The sequence below is a fragment of the Thunnus maccoyii genome, chromosome 23, assembly GCF_910596095.1.
Source record: "Thunnus maccoyii chromosome 23, fThuMac1.1, whole genome shotgun sequence".
NCBI lineage: Eukaryota > Metazoa > Chordata > Actinopteri > Scombriformes > Scombridae > Thunnus > Thunnus maccoyii.
Window position 1 is genome coordinate 21,839,942 of NC_056555.1, and position 14,503 is coordinate 21,854,444.

The 14,503-nt window shown below is 38.1% G+C and overlaps 1 protein-coding gene across 7 annotated transcripts in view; it reads right to left on the reverse strand.

Annotated features, from left to right (window-relative positions):
• Positions 1-14,503, reverse strand: part of LOC121890334 (bile acid-CoA:amino acid N-acyltransferase-like) — a 25,886-nt gene continuing 11,383 nt past the window's right edge. Inside the window, exons 1-11 of one of the 7 annotated variants that reach the window (XM_042402466.1) lie at positions 9,218-9,263; positions 5,568-5,773; positions 5,328-5,427; positions 4,652-4,842; positions 4,341-4,504; positions 3,633-3,752; positions 3,370-3,452; positions 3,202-3,295; positions 2,283-2,363; positions 1,276-1,417; positions 1-503 (exon numbers count right to left, since the gene is read on the reverse strand). In XM_042402466.1, the coding sequence (XP_042258400.1) occupies positions 379-503; positions 1,276-1,417; positions 2,283-2,363; positions 3,202-3,295; positions 3,370-3,452; positions 3,633-3,752; positions 4,341-4,504; positions 4,652-4,842; positions 5,328-5,427; positions 5,568-5,773; positions 9,218-9,255 (1,344 nt within the window). In that variant the 5' untranslated portion in view covers positions 9,256-9,263 and the 3' untranslated portion in view covers positions 1-378. Of the gene's footprint in view, positions 504-1,275; positions 1,418-2,282; positions 2,364-2,384; positions 2,752-3,201; positions 3,296-3,369; positions 3,453-3,632; positions 3,753-4,340; positions 4,505-4,651; positions 4,843-5,327; positions 5,428-5,567; positions 5,774-5,884; positions 6,611-6,685; positions 6,781-6,941; positions 7,302-9,217; positions 9,264-14,503 lie in introns of those variants that run through there. The other 6 variants (XM_042402468.1, XM_042402469.1, XM_042402467.1 and 3 more) reach the window with 6 other exon arrangements.

Consider the following 14,503-nt stretch of genomic DNA (forward strand, 5'->3'; position numbering starts at 1 on the left):
ACATTTCAGGTTGCATCTTGGGCTTTGGGAAATGGTGATCGACATTTTTGACCATTTTCTGACATTTTATAAACCCAACGACTAATCAGTTAACTGAGAAATACTTGACAGATTAGTTGCAGCCCTAGTAATAATACTCATTCAGGCTGTCTCATTCAGAATTATGGCTTTGTGGACACAAATAATGAAAATAGAGGCACAATTTGACCCAAAAAACAAGCTTCTCTGCTAATTCAAGAGTATATGTTTTGTGCACTTCAATTAATCACATCAAAAGGCACATGATCAATACAGAGAGTACCCAGTACCATGTAGTCAGATGTAGTATATATAATTTTCCAGCAGTTATTTGGGGTCTATCTGAGCTTATGTAATCATTCACATCTTTGCTTTGGGAATTGAAGTGGAGTAAAGATGCTGCTGCAGAAAAGCCAAGATCTTCCTCCAGGAGTCCTCCTGAGCGTCTGAATGGGGTTTGGTTTGTCCTCCCCACAGTAAAATCACTGCAACACACAATGTTGTATCTGAGAGAAGATTCTGCTAAAACAGTCTGAAAATACAGATTATTAAAACCTTAAATAAACACAGCTGGAGGATTCTATTGGATGTATAAGGCAGAATAAAGTACATTGACACCGGGGCTGCAAAGTCCTGTAATTCTGAGTGTCATTCTGTCACACCAGTCCCCAGCAGATACATTCTGCTTCAGTTAATACAGGTTTAAATTCAGTTGAAGACGCAAAACACATTTGAAACAACAGCAATAACTTACTGTAGTAAAAACTGTGCTGTAGACTCACTGCCTAAAGTGGCACAAATGTTAAAATTGCTGCAGCTATTATTTTCCTTGTGGGACCTCACTTGGAAACTCACTTTTATCATTGTAATGTATGTAAAGGATTTCACAGCTTTTTCAAAGAAATTTGTCAAGGAGATCCTGTAGAATCAGTTATACAGTGAAAATACAGTCATCAAATGCCATTAAAATAATAATTATAACCTAAAAAACGTAAACTTTTTAATGTTGTCCAGTTTTACAGATGACAGACATTTTCCAACTTTGGAAAACTTTAACATAACTTTAAACATAACTTTCATAAATCTTCATTAAATTATGTTCTGATTACATTCTGAGCTGCTTGCCAACAAATGACCACCCAGGGACCTCTCATCTGATAATGAAAGAAATCATCATTTGGTTCTCTGATAAAATGTGAATGTTTTGTTAGTATAATGTTTAGTATAGTCACCTCCTTGTGTGCAAGTAGAACTCACCTTTGGCTTTTGTGCTTTCCGTTATGAACTTAGTAGCTCTGAAGTGAGGCGAGTAGGGCGGCTCAATCAGATGTCCAGTGTCAGGGTAATGTAGTCTGGTCAGCAGGTGCTCCTTCCCTGCTGTATGCATCATCTGAGCAATCTGGGGGTCAAAGATCAAGTATTGTGCTAAATGGACATATTTAACCAGAGGCCCTATTTCTTCATACACAGGTAACTGAGTTATTAGATGTGATATGAGCCTTTATTTTTCAGCTCTGTGAAGATGGATTTAAATATATTTGGACTTGTTGTCGTGGCAAAAGATAGCTGCAGCCCTAGGGTGACATTATCTGATTTAAGATGTAATTTTCTTTGTTTTATGAACAATTAGTTGCAATGAAAAAGTAACAAAATCTGATGAGGTAACATGATCCTCTTCTTCAATTTGCACGAGCATCTTGATTGGACAAATGATGATTTATTCATTTAATGCTTTATTTAAACAGGTGGTCTGATTAAGATTAGGATTTCTTTTTCAAGAGAGACCTGTGTACAAGAATAAACATACACACTTTAAGCATGGTAAGACACACAAACGTTTGACATTTTCACATTAATTAAAACAGTTAACAAGTGGGATTGCAAATATATGAGTATTAGTAGCCTTTTCAAATCTTCAAGTGAAATGAGAGTTTAGTTTCAAAGTTTTCTGCAGCTCATTCCATCTGTATGAAGTATTTGAAACCAGTTCTTCAAAGCTCAGTGTGAACATGATGTAAAGCTTATGACTGTCCAGTGACCTGACATTGTAAATACTGTATTTATGTGACCAGACGTCACAATGCTGCTCCCTTCTGGTAAATGCAAGTAACAGCACCAAGCACCAAAATCAGTTAAGCGTAATAAACACAACCAAAGGTCAAGGTCAGGAGAAGCATGCATACAATATCATCATCATCAAGTGCAGACATAACTGTAAACACTGTCTAGTGTGTGTGTGTGTGTGTGTGTGTGTGTGTACTCACATCCTCAGCAGACTCCACTGCGGGTGTGTTCTGATCGTCATGACCGTTGACCAACAACATTGGACAGTTTATTTTTCTCACCTAACAAAGCATCAACACAAACTGGAGTTAGTTAGAATGAACCATTATAAGTTGTTTTTTTATCATACAAAGTGATAGAAGTTGGGCGCAGAACTTTAACTTTACTGTCCCTGAGGGGACATTTGTCTCGCAGTCAGGTGGTAACAATGACTCAACAAATGAAGACACAGAAAGCAAATTGTTGTCTGGTGCCATGTGATGTGATGTGAACACACAACATCTCAAATCTGCAGCCTACAACAACACAGTTTTTTAACAGTTAATAATAGAACAAATGAAGATTGAAAAAAATAATTTAAAAAATAGTTTAGTGAAGCCATTTATATGATTGCATCAATCCGACACTATTTCTATTGACCAACAACATTGGACAGTTTATTTTTCTCACCTAACAAAGCATCAACCACAACAAACAACTGGAGTTAGTTAGAATGAACCACTATATGTTGTTGTTTTTTGTTTTTTTTTTGTTTTTTTTAAATTGTACAAAGTGGTAGGTGTTGGGCGCACAACTTTTACTTTACTCCTACCCTTAAAGTTAAACTGGCAACCTCTTTGCTCAAACAATGAGTCATTTGAATCAAATAATTCCCTATAATGTTAAAGAGTTGCTGGTGCAGTTATCTCTAATATTATCATTTTCAGTGACAGCAAAACTAATGATGTTCCCATCAGCCTCAGCTGTAGTAAATGTTAGCATACTAACACACTAAATGAACGTGGTAAATATTACACTTGCTAAACATCACATAAAGGGCATTATATTCCTAATAACAGAGGTGGGTAGCAGATGTGTTGGAGACTTCAATGAAACCAATAAATAGAGCAACATACTTACGTCCACTTTCATAGAGAGGTCACTGGTAATTGGTAGAGTTACATCTCGCACTATATAATGGTCGTTCTCATCCATACGTGCCTTGTGAGAATTCCTGCCATCACAAGTAATAATTCATTCATAGATCAGTCCAACTGTCTGTGCTGTATTTATATTACTGACACATACCTCATCATTGCTTTATGCATTCCGCTGAGGGTTTCCCCACGTGGATAAAAGTGGTTGCCGCTGACACAAACACAACACCGAGGCTGAAACACAACACAATGATGATGTTTGTTGAGTTTTCAATCCAATAAAAGATTACATCAATAGATTTCACCGATTTGTATGATGATAAAAGTGTTGGTCGGCCCTCCATGACATGCAGTGAACAACCACATATTTAAGGCTAACGAAAAAGCAACTCCAAGATTTTTTGCGTCTGTTACCTTGGTAATGGTGCTTTCAGCTGCCAAATACATGGTCACGACTGCCCCGAGGCAAAGACCAAAAAGTCCAACTCTGTCTGGGATCACTTGAGGATGATCCTTGATGATATTAAACGCCGCCTGTGCAGAAGGAGATACCGGGAGATAAAGAAAAGAAAGAATGTTTGATGAACCCAAATTTCAAACTTTTACCATATGTACCTGCAAAGTTTGTGTGTAAAGCCCTTGCCAAGTTCTCACTGTTTTCATTTTTTTTATCGACTTAGGACTGCAAGAACTGATTTATTTTCTTTTCCTATTAATCTGACGACTTTCTCAGTCAATCAATTGGTCAGTAAATAGTGAAAAAATGTCTTCAAATGTCTTGTTTTGTTCAACAAACAGCCCAAAACCAAAAGAAATTCTGCTGACTATCACATAAAATAAAATAAATCTCAAAATTGAGACGCTGGAAAAAGAGAATGTTGGGATTTTTGCTTCATATATTACTTAAGCTATTAATAGTATTAATTATTACGGTAGATGCTGATAGATTTTCTGTTTCGGCTCTATAGTTGTTTAAACTTTGAAGGGATGTAGGGCAGCAGAGAGAAAATATAGAATATAATCACAAAATACAGAAATATATCACAACAATGAAGAAACTGATACAAACAATCACACATTCAAACAAACAGTGGAAACTCTACAGTTAATAAAATAACAAACCTCAAAATATTTGAACTCTAGCTCTGCTGACTGCAGCTCACCGGGGGAGAAATACTCCAGCGCCATAGACACATAACCATGGGACGCCAGCAAGGCTGCACGATACTCCAACAGCCCTCCACTGCCTCCCCACATATCCATCAGCCCAGGGAAGGGTCCTGGACCTGAGGCATGGAGAAACAGATTACAAACTTGGTCTAAGGAAAACGATTTTAAAAGACAGCGATCCTTAATTATGCCTAAATTGAACAAAAAAAGGTCTTTTTGAAGATCAGTATCATCTGATGTTTTTTCAGATGATGCAGACGTACCTGGAGGTATAAACAGGGTCCCTCGCACTCCTTTCTCCTTGATATCGATCCTCCGGACCCCTGGAGCCATGTACCACCTCTCAGTGAGCGCTGAGGCCAGAGGAGGCTGCTCCCTGAAGCCCTCAGCTATGTGTCCGCTGTAGACCGAGATGTTGACCAGCATGGGGCTGTGGACGTCCATCTTTCTCAACCTAACAGGTAAAGAAAAGGGCATTTAACATTCACAGTGTGCAAACTTCACCTAATGACAAACCGGGCTTCCTCCATTTCTTTGCACTTTACTGTATTTTACTGGTCTTTGATTTTGTGTAATGTAACATAATCAAAAGTTTCCCTGTATATTTATTTCAAAGTTGATTTGAAGCTTATATGAGGCTTCAGCAGTCTGAGTTAGTCATATGAAGTGGACATCTGCCACATTTACAGTCTTTTTAGCATCAAATTCCCTCTTTGGTTTCCTCGGACAGTGTTTCCCTAATGAGCTGTGGTGGAAGTGTAGTAACAAAAAGAGGGACTTTGGCACTAAAAAGACTTTAACACAGGTGTGCACAGGTGTATCAAATAAGAAGTTGTTCTTTAAACATAGCAATGGTAAATAAGACAATTAATTATGATATTGATTTCAGATGACATCACACAGTCTGCAGTTTCACAGAGACAGCACTTCATGTATTACCTGAGACCTGTTCGGCTGCCTGGGACAGGACGCATACTCCACAACAAACCCATGGGCTCTATTCCTGTGTATGTCCCGCCAAAACTCAAATCCTCTGCAACTACAAAAGCAATCGACTGTCAACAACAAGAAAACGAAAACATACAAAATATCCAACAAGCAAACCAGCTGTGAAGTTAAGGACAGACAGCAAAACTTTTGGTTTAAAATATGTTTGTTATAAAGAGGAGGAGAACCCACCAGACACTGTTCCTCTGTGGTCACTGATGTAGTGGGCATAGGCCTCCCAGTAGTCCTTGTCCTCGGAATGGTGGAGGGCGTGAAGAGTTACTGGAGATCCTGCAGGCAGATTCTCCACCAACACCTCGAACTTCTCATCGACCAGAGCCCGAATGGGGAGGACGGAGAGAATCGGAGGGTTAGTCTGGGACATGGTCGATAATCGTCTGTGGAGAAATGCAAACACATGAGCACGAGTCACAGGTTGTTAAAGCCAGTAACAAGGACTAGGAATGTCCTCAGTTATGGATTTTAAAAGTCATTTGTGACTGAATTACTGTATCTGCTTGGCTTGACAGGTGACCACTGTCCACAGTGAATCCAAAGATAACATGCTTCAAATATGTTAACAAGAACAACTATCTGAAGCCATGCTAGCAGCTGTGTGACACTTGTTTTTATAATTAATTAATTGTTTAGTCTATGACATGTCAGAAAATGTGTGTTCTGATTTCCTGCAGCTAAAGCTGACGTCTTCACATATCTTGTTTGGTCTGAACAACAATCCAAAACCCAAAGATAAACATATACGACACATATGCGACACATAAAAGCAGCAAATATTCAAATTTGAGAAGCTGGAACCGGATAATTTTTTTACATTTCTTCTTTCATCTTTAATCTAATTATTAAAAATGCTGCAGTAAAACAACTTAAGATACCTAGAGACTCATTGTACATGAATATGCTGGTGTGAGTTTCCTGATAACTGCTGATAACACTTTGATTTGATTATTTGATGTAATTTTGAAGATTGGAATCTCTAACACTGAATGGGCAATTGGTTTTTGCTTTGCTATGTGATCATTAAAAACAAATACTGTAGTGAAAGAACAACAAAGTAATGACAGATGTATGTATTTCAACAAAGGAAAATAAGACAAAATAGAAACTTTGCTGTTTTAAAGAGCCTTCGTGGCCATTGGAGTATAGATCTCTGAGTTTACGAGGTGTACTTGAATGCACCATGAAGTCTTCGTTTACTGTCATAGTTTGGTAACGTTACTTGAATAACCTGAGGCAGGTAACGTCATGGTCGGACAGATATTCACAGTTGTCGTGTGGTAACGTTCACTAACCTCAGTTTACCTCTCGTAAAGCTAAAACACCTCACCTCTGACAGGTGAAGAAACAACTGAAGTCAAACTTTACTTCAAGTTTGTTTAAATCTCGACGAGGAGACCTTAACCGTTAGCTAGTTAGCCTGTAAATTAAGTAAGTTAGCAGTCCTCAAAACGTCCGAGCAGCTCACTGGTCTAAACCAGGAGTTAAGTAAAAAAAAAAAAAAAAAAAAAAAAGCAACACCAACCTGGTTAATAATAATTATAAACTCACCAAAATCAAGAAAATATATACAGTAGTAGTGATGAGTTCGTGTTGCGTTCACGTCCTGCATGCGAAAGATATCTGTCCTCTCTCAGCCTTCAGGGAATGCGGGTAAGAAACGCTCAACACACAGTAAATCCTCTTAAATTAAACTGTCAACATCGAGTCAAGTTTAAGAATGAAGCTAATGGTCGCTTTCTGCAGATGGCAGTGACACCGAATCCCACACTGGTTTGTCTCTGTCTCTCTCTGGAATGCGCACAAGGAGTGAAATAAGCGCTCGTGACTGGGATTATTGACTTTATTAATTTATATATAAACAATGGCGTGTTTGACAAAGGTGGAAGAAGTACTCCGATCTTTTACTTAAAGATCCCTCCAGACATGTATTAAGTTATATTAACAATAATGTGTGTCTGATGAGTTTTTATCAAAAAAGTATACGGTAATTATCTTGTTAAAACCCTTAAAATTACATAAACTCCTTCTCCTTCATGAAAAATGAAAATGTATTGTCCATTCACACGAAAATTTGTCTTGCATCACATGCTCCAGCAATTATCAGAATAACCCCAAAGCTCTTCAGCAAGAGAAGCACCTTAAACAACTCAGACATACACTTTATACTCTCAATCTCATCCAACACAACTGTCAACACAAGCGCCTCGTGTGCTGTCACACCTCTCAGTCTGCAGACACCTGTTTCCTGTAAGATAATCAATAACAGTTCCATATATAGTGTCATGTCTGTCTTGTTCAGTTTCCAGGTTTTGCATTTAGTCCCACTTTCCACCTATCACTTCTTATAATCAGGGTCACTGTGTATAATGCACTTCAGATAACCTTTTCTATTTCTTATTTCCTAACAGACGACACATTAATTTGCCTACACAAACCGAGGTGCGAGATATCTTACCTAAAAACAGAACAATGTGGTTACAACATATAAAGGTCAATAGACGGGGTCAATAGTGCATCACAAAACTGATCAGTTGGATACACTTCTACACCGGATTCACGATCATTAAAATATTAATACAATAATACTTGATTTAATAACTTAATAATTAATAATAATAATGACACTATAAATGTTACAAGAAAATAAATATATAATAACCTGTTGGTAATGTGCTATTCTGTTTAAACCAACTATCTGCTGTAAGACATCTTCAGACCTCAAACCTCAGGTTGTTGATTTTGGCTACACATCAATTTTTCTGCAACTAATGAATTACAGAACATTCATCTTAGATCAGCGGTTATTGACGCTTTGGTTCTTCTTTAAAATTAACTGATGTCTTATATCCACAAAACAACACCTGGAATTTAAATATATATCATTATTTCAACCAACTACTATAATGTAGTTTACTCCAGTAAAGAACTCTTTAATTCCATGATGTTTGAAGTGTTTAAACTATAAATAGCCTACTAACCACCAGTGGTGGAAGAAGTACTCAGATCCTTTACTACAGTAAAAGTACCAATACAGCAATGTAAAAATACTCCATTACAAGTAAAAGTCCTTCACCTGCATTTATAACTTAACTAATCCCAGGACACAAACTTTTTTATTTCTCTGATGTTTTCACATCACAAATGATGAACAACAGCATTAAAACACGAGTCTTGCAGGTAAAACATGAGATTCGTGTAGGTGTTATATCGGTTTAGTATGGGGCGGCTTTAACCGGGCGGAGATAAGCCTCCTGAATTTGCACCTGAAATGCCGTCAAAACCTTATTTATAATTTCCACCGCAATCTCCATGATCATTGACCGGGAAAGAAGCAGAAAAAAAGGTGCATGAGGGAGTTAAAGTACAGTTAAAGCACCTCAAATAACCATCACTGACTAAACACTCAATGTAGTGAAAAACGAGAGAAATCTACAGAGTGAACAGATGAAAGAGCAGTGGGAGTTAATAATAATTAGAATACTTAGAATTAAAATAAGTTTTCTTTTCAAACCAAACATCCCAATATATGAGTTGAAAGTATATTTCTTGCAACTGCATTTATAACTTTTTTTTTTTTTTCACTCAAACGTAGCTTAACCATTACATGTGATATACTACTTCAGTACCCTTTGCCAGAAAATATTACTGGGACCGTTACAGAAAATTGCAGATGGACACTTTATATCCAGGAACTCACATTATAGACACTACACTACTGACTGTCCTTGTAACAAACTAGCCCTGTTTATACATTCTATAGAATGATCTAAGGAAGGTATGGTCGGGCAAATACTTACACTTGTCGTGTAGTAAAGTACACTTACCTCAGTGCACCTCTCTTTAAGCTAAAACACCCAATCATCCTGGCAGGTGAAGAAACAACTGACAACTTGGCAAGGAGACTTTGACCGTTAGTTTGCGAGCCTGTAGGTTAGCAGTCCACCGAGCTGATATTTAATAATTACACATTTACCAACATTAAGCGAAAATATACAGCAGTAGTGATGAGTGCAGGTGAATTAAGGTCGCGTTGCGTTCACGTCCTGCATATGAAAGATAGCTGTCCTCTTTCAGTCCTCAGGAATGTGGGTAAGAAACACTAAACACACAATTAATCCTCTTTCAAGTTAAACTTTAAATATCGAGTCATTAAAGAAGCTCAGATGCTCGCGTTCAAATGGCAGTGACACCTTAAGCCACACTGGTTTGTTTCTGTCCTGCACTGTCGTATACTCCTTCTCCCTCATTAAAGATAAGATAAAACTTAATTGTCCGTTCAAACGAACATTTGTCTTACATCAAATGCTCCAACAATTATCAGAAAAACATAATACAACATAAAAGAACCTCTGTGTGACCATCTAGCATTCATCAAAATAACATGATGCAATATAAACAACACTGAGTCCTTCACCTGTCCGTCTTCACCTGTCCCTTGTCATGCACACATATACACATATCCCACATCCAAAAATTAAATCTAAAAATTCCAAAATCTATGAATCTGCAAATATATTTCATTTCATAAAGCCCATTCTCAGTGTTTGTGCACTGGAGGCTTCAAGTTTCCACATCACACTTGTATAAATTGAAATTTGGACCACAATGGGCCCCACACTAGTTGTGATGTCACAAATCATGCGCATTAGCCAGACCCTTAAAATTAGATTTTTAATGACCACAGAAAACCTTTCCACTTTCAGCAGATGAATGTGAAAATAGTCTTCTAGTATCAAACTCTGCACATACGTCTTCTGCACAGAGAAGCTCAAACATTCAACTGTAGGAACAAGAAGAAAAACACATTTATGAGTGGCCCTCAGGCCTTCTTCAAGATAAACAATCACTATCATGAACAATCATCTTGAAGAAGGCCTGAGGGCCAAAACGTTATCTGAATAAAAGAGAAATGAATATGGAGCCAGAGTATGCAACATTTTTTTCCTATTCTCAAGTCTACTTCCAGTGATCAGCACTTCACCACAACTCTTAGTGTATGTTACTTATCCATTATAAAACAGGACTTGGTTTTTACATTTAATTTTATTGTTATTAAATTGAGACTAAAATTAATATTTAAAATTGACACATTTAGATAGATTTTCACTATAAATTTTCCAAGAAAATAAATATAATATATATATATATATAATATATAAATATATAATATTATACCTGTAGGTAATGTGCTCACTTGTTTAAACCAACTATCTGCTGTAAAACATCTTGAAACCTCACCTGAAGATACTGTACCTCTGTTCTTCCAGTTTGTTGATTTTGGCTACAAATCAAGTTTTCTTGCAACCAATGAAATATTGTATTAATTACAGAACATTAATCTTAGATCAGTGGTTATTGACGCTTTGGTTCTTCCTCAAAAGGAAATGATATCTTATTTCCACAAAACAATACCTGAAATTTAAATATATGTATCTTAATTTCAACCAACTACTATAATGTAGTTTTGTTCAGTAAAGAACTTTTTAATTCCATGATGTTTGAAATGTTTAAACTATAAATAGCCTACTAACCACCAGTGGTGGAAGAAGTACTCAGATCCTTTACTACAGTAAAAGTACCAATATAGCAATGTTAAAATACTCCATTACAAGTCCTGCATGAAAAATCCTACTTTACTAGAAGTACATAAGTATAAGCTTGATGTAGTTAAAGTATTGCAGTAAAAGTAGTGGTTTGGTCCCTCTGACTGATATATTATTATATAAGACATCATTAGGTTTTTAATACTGAAGCATCAGTGTTAGAGCAGCATGTTCCTGTTGTAGCTGCTGGAGGGGTTATCCCGAGGGGTTAGCACAGCTCAAGCAGTCTATGGTCCTCACAGTCAGTTACCACCAGTTCAGGGGACTTTACTCCCATTATATGCAATACAACCTCCACTTATCTCTACACCTCAAGTTTCATCAACCAGTTCAGAACAATCTGCTTACCATCCAAGCAAATTAGCTTCATACCAGTTTCAGCATGTACCTAAGCAACCTGTGCAGCAGCCTCAACCCCAGTACCTTGTGTCCCAGCCAGCTCCAGTTTCATATGCCCACAGCTAACTGGAGTAAGGATGGCTTTCACTAACCTTCTACCAGTAGAGGACCCGGTACTGTACACATATCATATCCTATTGGATCATCTACGTCTCCTCTCTGCTTGCCATATTGCACTTTCCTATGCCCATGACCCACAACCTTTCACCAAGGCACTGGCAGCCTTAGAGCGACAGTATGGTCAACCACATCAACTGGCCCTGAAGGAGATACAGACCATATTAAATCTCCCTAAAATGGCTTGTGGAGATGCCGAGGGGTTTCAAAACTTTGCTGTTAGAGCAAGGTCATTAGTGAGCATGCTACAATCACTCAGATCAGGAGAAGGTGCCGCACAACCAGCCTGTGCTTCACATGTTAAGCTATTGTTCAGTAAACTCCCTGTAGAGCTAGTTTCTAACTTTGCCAGACATGCCCACTCAGCCTCTCCTAATGCTCACAGTAACCTAGTGGACTTTTCTGCATGGCTTGAAGGAGAGGTGCAATGTCAAGCAGTTGTAGCACATATCAGCAATCTTCAAATTGGTGTACCCCAAATTCAGAGGAAAGACAGAAGTCCAAGATCCAAGTTTCCATCAGCTACCATTCTCCACAGGGCTGACCAGAAGTCATGGTCTCAAGTCACATGGACACACTGCATCAGGACATCAGTAGTAGTCAAAGTAAGACTTTGCAACAAGAATAAGACATTTGATACCTATGCCATCTTAGTTGATGGATCTGAGGGCACAATGTTGCTACCAGGTGCTGCTAAGTATCTTGCTCTGGAGGGAGAGCCAGAAAAGCTTAAGCTGCGCACAGTGAGACAGCAGACATAGACACTAGAAGGGAGAACTGTAAACCTCCAAATATCTGCTGCCTCATTCCCTGAGAGAAAATTTTCCATTGACAGCACTTTCTGCTGTTAAGCAGAGCTATCCTACTGATAAACTTAAGCAATGCTACCCACATTTACATGGTCTTTCACAGAGCTCCTTCTCTAAAGTTCAGCCACACATCCTCATTGGATCAGACAATCCATTCCTCATCACACCTATAGAACCGAACCGAATGCCCCTTCTCCACCGATCTGAGTGCAAACTTGAAGAAAACCCTGAATTGGCTGACATCTATAACAACAAGATCAGCTAACTAAATCAGTCTGGTTATGTTGCAAAACTCAATGCAGGACCGGCCAGATCAGATATTGCTGAAATCTGGCATAATCAGAACCAGACAGATCCTGTAGAGGGTGCACTAGGACCCTAAGTTGGCATTGTGTCTCTGGTACCTTGGGCTATAGACAGACCTGTTTCCTACCAAACTCTAACCCTGAGAAATTGTACAAAGTGCTGGCTTCACAATATGACCCTATTACCCCAAATCTCCTTCTCATGGGGCAGAGAGATGCTTGGCTTCCACAGGCTGTCGATGCAGATACCAACTTGCTTGGATGGAGACACGTTCAAACACTAGCTGATCAGTTTTGGTAATGCTTCATCAAAAACTTCCTTCACAACCTACAGGTACAGAATAAATGGCAAAATGACACTTAGAATTTGAAGGAAGGAACAGTAGTACTGTTAATGGACCCCCAACTACCTAGAGGACTATGGCCTGTAGGAAAGTGTCACGCATCATACCCAGTCATGATGGAAGGACCCGAACTGTGGAAGTCACATCTAAAAAGAAGAGGTTTATTTGAACAGTAGCCCGACTTGTAATTCTTTTACCAGTTGAATCTGACTCCAAGAACTAACCTGTGATTTATCAAATGTACCATTGAAGGGGCGACTGTTAAATCACACGTCTCCACCCCACCTGAATCATCACATAGACTGCAACCCCTGACTAGTCCACTCCTGCAAGATTATATAACTCTGCCCTTCAGGCCTGTAACTCCCTCTTTTCCCTCCAAAGTATTCCAGGCAGAACAAAGAGAGAACCCATATACCTGAGTTTAATCCTATGTATCCTATCCTATGTAATTGTTGGAACGGCTTCCTGGATTGTGTTTAAATGTGCACCACATTAGATGTTCTGTGAGCCAACACCACCACAAACAATATAGCTTCTTCAGATGTCAAAAGCCATAAAGGTTGGAAACCACTGGTTTCATCTCCAACAATGTGTTGTATTGTAAAAGCTCATTATATTCATTGTGTCAAATCTTCATCTGAAAAGTAACTAAAATTTTCTGAATAAAATTCTTGAACTGATACTGAGAAACCACTACATTCATTACAGATCTTTGACTTAAATGATTTTTATTTCAAAAATCAATACACTTGTTAGAGGCACATTAATTCATCTGAATAAATTATAAAAGGAATGACAACAACAAACAATCAGACTAGATTGATATGACTAGCATTTGATATGACATGTTAAGTACATTCATTGTCAGTTTGAAGCGATATGAATCTTTTGGACTGACAACAGAACAGTATAGCTTATCAGCTCTTTATAGGTTTATCAATACTTTCTTCCCTTCAGAATCCTACCTCTGAATCAATGCCCACATGTCAGCTAATCAATGAAATCTGGTTTACTAATTGCTCACAACTCTAAGTTGCTAGCATGGCATCAAACTATTGAACTCAGTGACAGTGTAAGAAGGAGATAAACATCACTTTCTTTGTCCACTATTTTGCCTGCTGCTGGGGCTGCTTCGCTGAAATTTCATAGGGGGCGCTATTCAGCCAGTTTGCATCACTGATGGAATATTGTCATGTAGACATGTTCAGGCCGGGAGAAGTTTGGTGCAGACTAGAGCATTTACAATAAAGTTATAACAACTTCCTCTGTCATGGTGAAACATCAAATCTCAACGGTGTGAGAATTTTCTGAAGGGTGAGACATGTCTGTCTTGCTCACAACTGTGTCATCAAAATGATGCAAGTTTTGGGCCATTTCACTTGAATTTCAATTAGTAAATTGAAAACTCTTGATGAGTTTGTGTGTAAAACAAATTCATTTCCTAATTTTCATCAAGTCTATTTTAAAAAAAACTTTTGACCCACATGACCTGGTCAAAGTTTGATTGAAATGTGTACTGTCAGGTGTGCA